Source organism: Nesoenas mayeri (genome assembly GCF_963082525.1).
Source record: "Nesoenas mayeri genome assembly, chromosome: 5".
Lineage (NCBI taxonomy): Eukaryota > Metazoa > Chordata > Aves > Columbiformes > Columbidae > Nesoenas > Nesoenas mayeri.
In genome coordinates this window covers 15,969,944-15,982,205 of record NC_137548.1, presented here as the reverse complement: position 1 = coordinate 15,982,205, position 12,262 = coordinate 15,969,944, and the positions used below count along the sequence as shown (strand labels likewise).

The 12,262-nt window shown below is 40.5% G+C and overlaps 1 protein-coding gene across 3 annotated transcripts in view; it reads right to left on the bottom strand.

Moving 5' to 3' along the window:
* Positions 1-682: 682 nt before the first annotated feature.
* Positions 683-12,262, bottom strand: part of SYNE3 (spectrin repeat containing nuclear envelope family member 3) — a 66,641-nt gene continuing 55,061 nt past the window's right edge. For all 3 annotated transcript variants that reach the window (XM_080344675.1, XM_080344676.1, XM_080344677.1), the window contains exon 18: positions 683-11,428. In XM_080344675.1, the coding sequence (XP_080200801.1) occupies positions 11,231-11,428 (198 nt within the window). In that variant the 3' untranslated portion in view covers positions 683-11,230. The remainder of the gene's footprint in view (positions 11,429-12,262) is intronic.

Sequence of the window (12,262 nt, the reverse complement as noted above, 5' to 3'; positions counted from 1 at the left end):
GTGAAGCTCTGTGTGTTCATAAAAGCAACAGGGTCCTAGCCCACAGGTTCACCAAAAAATTGTAGTGGTTTTCTGCTCCTCCAGAAGTAACTGCGTGTGTAGCCCCTTCATGTCAGAGATCCTGGCAGACTCTGTCTCATAAAGGTTAAGGAAAGAAACCTGCAGTTACCTGGATGCTAATGAGAGTTGTGCATCCGCACATACATGCTGCAGTAATTATTCAGAGAAATCAGCAGTGGCTTAAGTAATACACTGCTCACTCGCTACACGGGATGGGCATCCTCAAAAGAATTCCCCTTTGTTTTAGCAGGTTTGGGATTGAGGGCAACCCCACAGAGAGAGCATGGCAAAGGCCAACACTGTAAGAAATCATACTAACTTGTAATGTGATTTAGCAAATCACATTATAATTTGGTTTGGTAGAAGTCTATTCAATCAACTGCACAGTCTTACAGAAAAGCTGACATCTCTTAAATGTTAGAGGGGTAGAGTGAAGTAGGTACATTCAGCACAACCTTCTTCCAGTGGTACATGAGCAAAGAGGCAGGCAGCAGCAAATTTTATTCTTGCTTCACGTGCTCTTGGAGTTTCTAGGTCAGCCCAAATACTCTGATGGTAAGAAATAAGCATAGTAAAATGTGAAACCACCCCCAAGAATCATTTAAAAGTCCTTAAAAAGAAATACATATGTATTTATTTACTGCATTATAACTGCAACATCAAATACAACTATATTTTCATTACAAAAAAACCCACATGCAAGAAAATACTCTGACTTTACAATCTGATTCAACATAGTTCATTGGTAACAGTGGAGCATCACAAAACAGTCACAAGGCTAGGGCTTGGGGTGATGAATTTCCAGTTTCTGTAACCTACTTGCAAACAGCAAAGCCGCATCATATTTTATTTGTCATCGAGGGATAAACTTTCAGAATAATGTGGCCTCATCGCAGAAGGTCCCAGCTGCCCTTAACACCCACATGAGTTTTGCAGAATCAGATTTTTTTTTTTTTCACTTGAGAAAATATTATGCTTCTGACAAAGTTGAGGAATAGACAGTATTTTCCAGGCAAAGAGCAGAAATCCCTTCGTGTTACACCACGACCAAGGTACAAAACAAGGGCCTCTGCTTCACAGGGACACAGAAGCCAAGGCTGTGAGTGACCTTAACTATTGTTCTGAAGAATGAAATCAGGCCACTTTCTGCAATATTTCACCACAACTTTTTATTATGTTCATCTGCACACAGGGCTTCAATTGATTTAATCTGGCATTTCAACTATGGAATAAATCCATAATACACAGGAAGAATCCACAGTGCAGAAGGGAACACAAAATGTTTTCCTGAAATGCTCACAATTTGGCCTCTTGACTAGTTAAAAGGCCTCGTTCTCCATTAGAAATGGGTCTTATTCTATCACTGCTATTCACACATCATAGGCTCTTATTTTTAATATTTCCCATGAAATTTCATGGGAGTACTTGTGAAATAAGGTCCTAAACAGTGCGAATAAACTATAGAAACAGGCCCTGAAATGGCACCATTTCTAGGGTAAATTCTCCTGACTTTCAGTCAAGACTTTTTAGGAAGTGTCACGTAACGCTGTCCAGCCTTTTGAAACAATGACTTGATTCCTTTTAGTACATCTTGCATGGCATAACACTAAGGATGACTTAGCTCTAACAATTTAAATAAAAAATTAAGTCAGTCTTTTTATGCAGCTGCATTTTTATAGAATTTCATAGAGTCAGTATACAGAAGCTTACAGCTTTTTAATATAATTCTAGCAAATAGAAGTATATATATGAAAACAAAGAGTTTCAAAACTACACGGAAATCTGTAGAATAAAATATAGATCTATATATATATTTCCCAACATAAGCAATTGGCAGTTTAGAAAAATATGATTGTTACAGTCTTTGTGAATCCATAATTGTAAAAAGAAAGGCTTTAAAAAATAAGTTCAGCTTTTCAAAAAGCCACATTTTAAATAAGAAAATAGACTGGTCCACATTTCCCTGACTAAGCCAAAAAGGTTAAGGAAAGGTCCAAGCAAGACAAGGAGTCTGACTTGGACTTGATATCAGCTGTGATAACATGCACATGTACAGAGACAGCTGCTTGGCTCCAGTATTGTTTACCTTAGAAACGAGCCTAATTTATCACAAATGCATTTAAAAATCATAAATAACATGACAAAAGTGGAACTGGTCCCTGCAAGGCAAATAATTATATTCAAACAAGCAAAAAGTGACATCAATCCAGTTAGTTTCTTGTGACAGTTAAAAGGTATTTTGTACCCAGCTGTTACATTGACCAGCACATGTATAAACACAGATTATTATTACAGACTCTGCTATCAGCTACTATACATAAACAAGAAGAGATGTTCATGCTGTAATTGCCTCTAACATTTTTGTTCTACTTGGATATTAACATTTACAAGAAGCTGACGTGGAGACCTGAATTCAAGCCAGGATTTCAACATGCAAAATGCACGGGGTTCATGGGAGGGTTTCTGCTCCTCCCCATTACTGACATTTGGAAGTGAATACGAGATCTGAAGAATTTTAAAACCACTCACAATATGAGTTTCTCTTGTGAACAGCCTTAAGTTTCCTCTCTGCCGAGAAGTGGATGATCTTACATGGGACATACTGGTGAAGTTTAGATCTGCATCAATAAATCTCCCATTTGAGAGAATTCACATTTCAGTTCCAGGTCACTTCTAACAGGAAGTGGCAAAATGTACCTCAACATTTGCTGATTTTTAAATTAAATGCAGAGAATGGTTTGATTGCAGAAGCTTCACTCCAGGCTGTTCTTAATAACTTTTTAATAACTCAATTAGAATTTATTATTAATTCTGTTCAATGTGAGAGTAAATCCCTTCATTTTGTTGTAATCTTTGGGAAATATATGGGATATTTACTCACCCTATATTGGAGTCTTAGCACATTTCTTCAAACTTTCTACTAGCTTGAAACTAAACAAAAGCACAAGAACTGATGGAAGCATGATTGATGGAGTGCTGGTGAAGGGATCCAAGATTGTTTATAGTCCAGCCTTGTTAATTAAATTGGGCCCAAGACAGCCAGCTGCTTTGAGAAGTGAGGACAGGTCCCGTGCAGAAGCACTGTACATTGGCTATATTGCTAGTAAACAACAATGCAGCTTTTGGATCTCCTACTAGTTTTCAGTGTCAATGGAGTCTTACAAAAGGCAATGACAGAAAAATGCACTGCGTTATTGCTTGTGCTGTTGCTTCACAGTGGTCCAGTACACCCACGTAAACAAATGAGAAGAAGGTAAGCTGCTGGAGGGGCAGCTCTGACACTGGGCAGGTGGAGCGTGCCCTCCTGGAATCACCTGATGAACTCAATTAGCAGAAATTAAAAGAAAAACCCCAAAATTGAAAGAGTGACACTGATCAAAATGAATACATCTGCTGAGACAAAAATGAACAGCAGGGTCTTGGAGCAAGACAAAGGTGTGTCTTCTGTCGTCCAGTCATGTATGTGTACAAAATGGAGGCTGGCGTTTGAGGACAGACACAAAGTCAGTACATGCAGTATCCAAAATCTCCAGAAACAGCCAGGACTCAAGCTGTGACTCCCAGGTTAAACTCTTACAGGGTCTGATGGTGATGAGAAAATCATCTTGGGTGCTTTTTGCCTTAGAGACTGAAGCCCTGGCTCAAAGCTTTTTAAAGCTCATTAAAGCTCATTAAAACACATACCTCTAAACTCTTCCAGCTTCCCTTTAAGACATAATTTCTTTTAAAAGCTGCACTTGAAAGTTACATTGAAGTGGAATGTCACCTTTCTTTAAGCAGAACAATAATTACACTCCCCATTACATATATATATGTACATATATATATTTCATGGCAATGGAAAGTACTGTACAGAGGCATTCATTCACATCTGTAGTGAAACCAAGACTGTGGTGTTCAATGCTTATTGGACTTGACAAAAGAAATAATTTGATTTTGAAGGTGAGGGTCATTTCAGGAAAAATAACAGCTCCTACCCCTGAATTCTAGCTGGAGGCCCCTCAGCAAAGCGCTAGTGAAAGTGGGTGGCACCCCGGCCTGCCTCCAGTTTCCAGCCTCCCCAAATTCACCTCTCCATTCTGACATACAGCTTTTGATGGAGCAAAAAGGAGCTAAAATAAATGGTTTGCTAGAGGGCTTGATAAATGAGTTGTGAAATCAGTTTGTTAAAAGTGACCTTTCCCCCCTTCTCAGCTCAAAATAAAGGGTCTTGGCTTATTAGGGTGTATAACAGCAACATTCAAACCCTCTGGAGCACCCATGGGAGCACAGGCAGGGACAATACCAGGATAATAGAGCAGAAACCGAAACACCAACTCACCAATTCAGGGGCAATTTTCTGTATGTGGCAGTTGGATTACCCATCAAAACCTGCTTAGAGAGAAGAAAAGAGCCTGGGCAGGCTATGAGCAAAGCTAATGGCAAGCCTTTCATTATTAATAATTAATAATTGTTAAGCAACACCCTTGCACTCCCGTCTGCAGATGTGAGTTTAAGAACAGTCCCTGAGCTAACATGGAAGGCAGATGAGGGCAGGACGTGGCCAGGAGACCTGAAGATGGCTGGCAAGGACCAGAGTCCCCTCAGATAGTGACTAAGACGGTTTTGACACAGGAGGCAGAAGAAACAGACAGAGCATCTGCAGGAGGAACTGCAAGGGGGACAAATGTATTGAATTTCAATTTATTGCAGCAGGACTCGATTATTTGTGCTACCTATGGAGGAAGAACTGGAAACTGTTACGGGGAAGTCATGGAAGAGCTATAACATGAAAAGAAATAATGATTGGGATCCTTTACTTTAGGAAGGAGACAAAGCCGAGTCTCCCCTGCTCTGATAAAGGAAGGAAAAACAGAGAATGTTCTGTAGAGGGTAGTGCAAGTCTTCCTGCTTTCTTGGATTCAACACACAGGGACCAAAGAGGAAAATCAAACAACTCTCACCCCTCAAACCAAATTCAAAACCAATTCAGGAGAATACATTTTTTACACAACTCATGGGAATGATGTGGAACTTACTGCCATGAATGGCTCTCAAGACAGAAAGCCCCCGGCATTCAATAAGGCACTGAACAGGCTCTCCCCCAAAATCCAGAAGACTAAAGGCAACACCTGGCATTTACTTGCAAAGGAACAGAAAACCTCCTACTTCAATTCTAGAATGAACATCTAATTCCAAAAGACTGAAGAGAGACTTTCATGCCTACCTTTCTATCTACAATAGCATTCCTTGTATCTTTTCCTGGAGCATCAGCGCCTACCATCTACCATTAATCTGTCACAGAGGGGCTTGACTTAGCAGTTTGTTCTGTAGTTAATGAAAAGAAAAAAGAACCCCAAAGACGGAAATCTCAGCTAGAGTGAATCACCAGGAGGGAAGCCTCCTTCTGCCATCAGGGCTGTGACACTGCATGTTGCTGACGGCCACTGTCAAAATTTAGTCTGGCAGAGCAGGACAGCAAACCCTTGTTCCTGTGTAATTAATCCTCAGTTTCTCCCCTTATGCCAAAACTACATGTTCATCCCTTGCCTAGAGATACCAGGCTGCCTTTTGAGGACCTAATGTCTCCTGCTGCTTCCATGGGGATGTTGTATTTCAACCTGTGCAGTTTCATCTCACCCACAGTTTACTACGAGGAGAGTTGTTAGCTCACAGGTACAATGAGCTAAATCTGGCATTGCTGAAGTCATTTAGGTAACAGGTGCCATCTAGGTTACTGCTTGAATTAGTATATTTCAGATATATAGTCCTTGTCTTTCAGATCTACTGATAATTCTCTGGTAGACAGATATTCACATTTTAAATTGGATAGACAAGAGATAATTAAAAATATCAACCGTCTGACAGATTATTCCAGTCATTTTTTTCCCTAAAAATACTACATTCAAGAATCTTTGTTTTATCATTGAGGAAGTGTGAAATAAGCCAACGATTCTTAAACATCCATGTGCAAGTCAAAAAGCCTTGTGCCTAAAACATGCTGCGCAGTTACACAACACCTACGACTAATCTGTTTATAACCCAGTATAACCAATAGATATTATGTTTAAATATGGCAAAAATAATAAGACTGGTCTGTGAATGAATCATGAGGTCTTTACCAACAATGTTTTCTTTAGCATTTTAATAAACTAGTTTCTGAGAGTTGCCAACCACTGATGGATAGATTAATGCAATAAACTTGCAATGGCTCAGAGCAGGTCAATGATCTGAGAACTACTAAGAACATCCTTGAGAGCCCCCAGCGACTCTGGAAGAAGCTGATACAGTTCCGTGGGTAAACATGTTTTCAGCTGCAGACCAGCAACTCATTACTGCCCAACAGACAGTCTAAGTCTCCAAAGGAACTTCTTAAAGCCAGCTGGGTACATAACCTATGACCTGAAAGACAACTATGATGCCTGGCATAGATGCGTTTGTTGGAGTATTCATACCAGCATTCCCTGAAAGGCAAAATTATTTATCCAGTTTAATTTCAGTCTGCAATCTTCAGTTATTCCAAAAGGTTTTGTTTGCTCTGGCAATCTCTGCCGTACAGGCATTTTATTTTTTCTTGAGGAAAGAAGACAATGTACTGTTGTCAACAAAATTTAAAAGAATTCCTGTGTATGAGCTCACTCTTCAAATCTCTTTAGTGCTAATGAGATGTGTACGCACACACATCAAAGTAAAACATTTCCTATTTAATACCGAAGAAGAGATCAGATGGAGCAAACTCCTGAGGTCCCAGAGCAGCTAAAGAGAACACAAAGTTTCTTCTGATGTGCAGAGATTATCATCTGCTTATCTAGTGATGGCCATTTTTTGGAGACATTTTTTCTCTCTAAGGACTTTTACTATCCACACAAAACAGATTAAGGAGAAGTGGAACGCCATTCTAAGAGCTCTCCAAAGTATTCAGCGACCATCAGGTGTTTTTATTAGTTGCGCTAGTAGCTTTCTTTTCAGCCCAAAATGTTTGAGTTTAGTGGGCAAATAAGCTAGTACTCAGTACAAATCATGATTGCTCTGGGGATTCTGTGCTAACATGGGAGTATGACATTTTTAATGTATGTGCATAGAACTGAACATGTTTTTCACACAGAGATTTCTGGAGAAAGCACATATAAATAATATTTAATACAATCTAAATTGCTAGCTGGAATCAGAGAAAGGGCTATTAATAGACACGTGGCACAACAGTGATTTTCTATCTCGCTGTATTGCAGTCATGGAAAATTCTGTTGAAAGCATCTGGCTACAGAATCAATTACAATTTATAAATTAGGCCTGCTTTCACTCCAAAGGCTGGGTTGGAAGTACGCCTTTGGGGCTGTGCAAAATTCTTACTTTAATGCATGGGCACCGGTGTGCAGGATTTTGCCTTCAACACTGAAGGGTCATTAGTGTGGTCAGTCAGATATTGGGCAAAAGAGCGTGGAGAGAGGCAGCAGAGCTCTGCTCTGGGAACAGGCCGGGGACTGCAGGCAGCACAGGCTGCGTGGCCTGAGCCAGAGGCACAAACAATTTACAAGCTCAAAGGCATTCAGTCTATTTTAGAGGGTTTTAGCATCTCCCGAGAGTGGCTGGATCTGGATTAAAGTAGTGCAAGCCTTCAGTTGTGGACACTTATCTGTTTTGTGCATCACAGGTTTTTGACAAGGGATGTCTTCAGGCAGCAGCCTCATCCTGAAGCTGAGCCATAACACATCTCAGTTTCATATGGATGTCTGAGATGTATGAGCTGGAGATTTTATAGGCACAAAAGTGAGGGTGAAATGCCCAAATCATATGTGAGCAGAGATTCAGGGATGAAGAACAGTGCTCAAGATTTTAAGGACTGATTTGGAAATGGCATGATTTAGTTTGTGTTTGGAGGAATCTGAGCTTTGTTCAGTTTCCTGGAAGTTGGGCAGTTTGTTTTCATTATTACAGTTACTGACTTGATTAATATTTACACACACTTCCAGGAATCAGTATAACAAACTTTTCAGAAGCAAAACAAGAGAATAAAAAAAGAGTAAATTTGGATTTATATGTCAAGCTTACTTCTGTGACTTTTTAATTCTTTCTTTCTTAGAAAAATCTCACACCTGCATTGGACAAGTGAAGTTATTACATTATGGAAGAGTGAAATTGTTTTGAGTGGGACGAACACTGCAGTCCTGTGCTTTGGATAATTTCCATTGCAAAGAAGTAGAAACATTCATCACTTCTGTGAGAAATTTAGATTACTTAAAATAATGAGAATGGATTTGCTGAGATTTAAAGTAAAAAATTCAAAGGTTACAGACGGGACTTACAGAATAAATTGAATGCAAACCCAGTAGTAAAGTGTGTTTCTAATTTAGTGGGTTTTTTGAAAGCTGCCACAACACTGAAAAACCAAGGTGACGATGCAGTTGTTCTGTTATGGTCCTCTGTGCAGAAATTTTTTCCCCCAGTTGCATACTCCTGTAGTGTAAAATGCATTTGTGAACCCATAAAAATCATCCAGATAAGAAAGGCTTGGCAGAAAGAAATCTGATGTTAGATTTTCTGCTTTCGTAAGAAAGACTTGTCTATCTCCCTACTGATATTCTCTTGCAGCTATATTATTCCTCATTATTTTTACTTTCTCACTGCTATTTTACTTTCATCACCTGGAAATGCTCAGCAAAATTCTGATGTGCCATGTAGCTCTGCCACAGAAAAGTGTATGCACAAGTACACATACACCACATACAGCACATCTTGTTCCTGCCTCTCTTCCCCCACACTTCTTTTTTACTGGAGCATTTAATTTGACATGGAGACGTGTGTGACGATTCCACAAGGTTCCTCCCTCAGGGCTGGCAGAGATTTTTTGAGGAGCACTGCGGGAACATGCGTGGCTTTTGCGCAGCTCACTGGGGAGATGAGGAGGAGGTACATGCTCTGCCACACCAAAGAACCGTTGCAAAGAAAGAATTAATGTGCCCTGTTCTCTGATGAATGATAGCTCCTCTCCATCTGGCTCCATCATGAATGAAATCACAGGCCTTACCTTCCTTCGCTTCCCATTTGGATGTGAATGTCTCACTTATTGCCCAGCATTCATCCTCCCTCCTCACCTTTCTGCTTTCAGCCTCCGCCCCCCCCAGCCTACTCTCTAGGGCTCTGCTGTGACCTCCTGTTGGTCAGGTTTTGATCCACATCAGTCCAGTTCCCCCTCACACTCTCCTTGTTCTCTACCTGAACACCTTCATCATCCCTGCTCCCTTTTCTCTAATTTCCACCTTTTAACTTTTAGCAGAAATTTGGCAATTTAATTCAACTCCAGGAAACCAAATGTAGTCGGAAGCATCAGTAGGAACCCAGTGACAGAGTCCTGGTGGTGGACGACTCTTCTCAGAACATTGGTAGGGTCCTTGTTACTTGCCCCATTTTAAACCTTACTGAAGAAGACTCTTTAATATGTAATAGCACCAATTCTGTAGCAGGGAGAGGGAATGAAAAAGATTCAGAGATTTTTCCTCCTTTGAGCCTGTATTCTTATCTGCTCTGTTCATCATGACTTCTTTTTTTAGGCTTTATAAATTGTTGGACACCTCTCTATCTTTAGCTAGTTCGCTCTCACATCTGCCTGTTCTCCCTCATTCTGTGCCTCTAATGAGCTTCTTGCTGCTACGCCTCCCTGTTCTACCCAAGTTTGTTTCTTTAGCAAAACTTTCATGGTTTTGTTAAAGAAATATGACTTCCTCTGAATACACCATACTGGTACTCAGAAGACAAGTTCCTCCTGCAACACAGCCAAGATGGGAAAACTGTTTCCTCTGTGTTTTTTTGTCTGTTTGTTTTGTCTTGTTTTGTTTTGTTTTTCCATGATTACTACTGTGGCTAAAGACATGAGAAAATAAGGGATAGCTCTCAGAAATGGCACAAAATTTTAGAAATTACCTTTTCTCTCAGAAGTTAAATAGGTAAAACACCACCAAGAATGATTTCATGACAGCGTGAACTGCTTCTACATTAAAAGGCAATGTTAAAATGTACATTCAAAAATTTGATAAATCAGGCATAAGGTTAGGTAAATAAATGACAAGTCATCATCATATTAGAATTTAGACTATACAGAAATCTATGCTTGACTGTCTTCGACACACTCAGTTTATACCAGTTTAACAAACCATTAAGATACACACATCCTAGGAAGAACTCTTATGTCCAGGGTGGTATTATTAAAGTACTTGCTGACACCGAGCCAGGCTGCATCCCACTGTTCAGGCTATGATCCATTACCAAATGCCTCTTGAAAAAGTAAAAAAAAAAAACCCAAACAAATACAAAACCCCACCGAAACAAACTAAAAACCCACTGCTTTTCATGGACAAGATCACTGATAGAAGGTAGTGTTCACTGCTGACAAATTTGTTCAGAAAACTGTGACCTGATTGTAAAAGTTCTCCTGCTAAAGAAATGTTAAAAAATATATCCTCTTTTCTCAGCTTCTTTCCTACTGTATTCTACCTCTCCTGATTCAGGTGGGCTGGAGAACACAGTAATTGGAAAAGAAATCTGGTAAAAAATAAGAACAAGAGGAGGCCCACCCCCACTCCTCCTGAAGTCAGTGGAAACATTTCCATTACCTTCTGCAATCTCTGCATTTAGATACTTAAAAAACAGCTCAAGACTTCAAATACAATAGTCCTAATTTTCCATGGGCTGAATGTCAACCATTATATTCAAACCTGATTCTACTCTACCTGCTGTCCAGTTTGCACTCCGGTGCTTGCCCGCATCTTCTCATACTTGCTCTGACTTCATATGAAAACAAGAGGTGATTTTTAGAACCACCCAGAAACTCACAACCAAACCATCATTCAGTATGTCTTGCTGAAAGATGGTAGAAACAGTAAAATTGCAAGACTTTTCTCTCAACAGTGGATGAGTGGATGGCGGATGTTAGTTTGACCACAGATATGCATTTTTTATATATATATGTACATACATACACATACACAATCTCTATATACATGTTATAAATATAATAACAAAATATTGTAAAAATATTAATTTTGCTCAAATACCTGATTTAAGTGAAATAATCTTATGTTGCATTTATGCGACCTATCCGGTTCATATGACGACCTTGTTAGAAGCTCTACAACCCACACTTGCAGCTGTTAAAGAGTCCGTATTTCTGAGAGTCACCTCATGCCACGCCACGAAGTTAGGTTGGGGGTGGGCCCTTGTATCTCAGCATCAGCTTGAAGGATCGAGCAAAGTTGTTGGCCAGCGTGCAGCTGTGAGTCTCCTCGGCAAGGGGCAGCAGGACGGCCAGGAGCAGGAGGAGCAAGAGGAGCAGCTGAAATGGCAGCGCTGCCCGGCACACTCGACGCAGAAATGAGCACACACCTCCAGAGCGCCCCTGAAAGACACAAACCAGGGAGCAACTCAGAAGAATGAAGACCTGGGGAGGTGCATTTCAATTACACCGAACTGCCAGGAAGAGGCGTAGAACAACCCATGCTTGGTATGCTGCAGAGAACTGAAGGTGGTGCTTAAGCTATTTCTTTGAGGAGACTATTGTACCTTCTTAAAGAATCCACTGCTGCAAAGTGTTGTCTTCTTGCAGGAAAACACTGCAGACTTTCCAGCAGAAGAAAACAATTGCCTAAAAGTCTGTTTCCCAATTACAAAGCAGTGGTTACAAGTGCTCGCACCAAAGCTCCCCCGACTGGTCCCCTCACAGCCAGCACGTGGCAGAGAAGGTCTGTGCCAGTAACTCTCCTGTCAGTAAATGGGAGTGCTGATGCCTGGAAGAGAGGAGCCAGCCTTCTGCTCTCCGTCAGCAGAAAGGAGCTTCATTTGCAGATCACCCAGCTCATGGTCACACCTGCAGCTGAGACATGCTCTTTGGATCCTAACTTTGGGGTCCATGAGGCCACAAGGCAGAAAAAAGGCCCTGCAGTGCAGCTTGCCTCAATGCCCCTTATACTTTACCATGAACATCTTATACTTTAATGTGGTGCAAGAGAATGAGAGAAAACAAGACTGACAGTGAAGAGGAAAATAAAGTCACATGTATTGCTGAGCAGTCACAGAAGGGACACACAAAAAAGGTCACGTTGCACTTTTCTTTATGTTTGTGCAAATCTAGAGTAGCTCAGTTAACCTCATGAATTTAATACAGATTAGGACAAATAGGAGAGAACATATTTGCTGCTATAGAATTCAGAAAAGATTAATTAAGAAGTGAGAT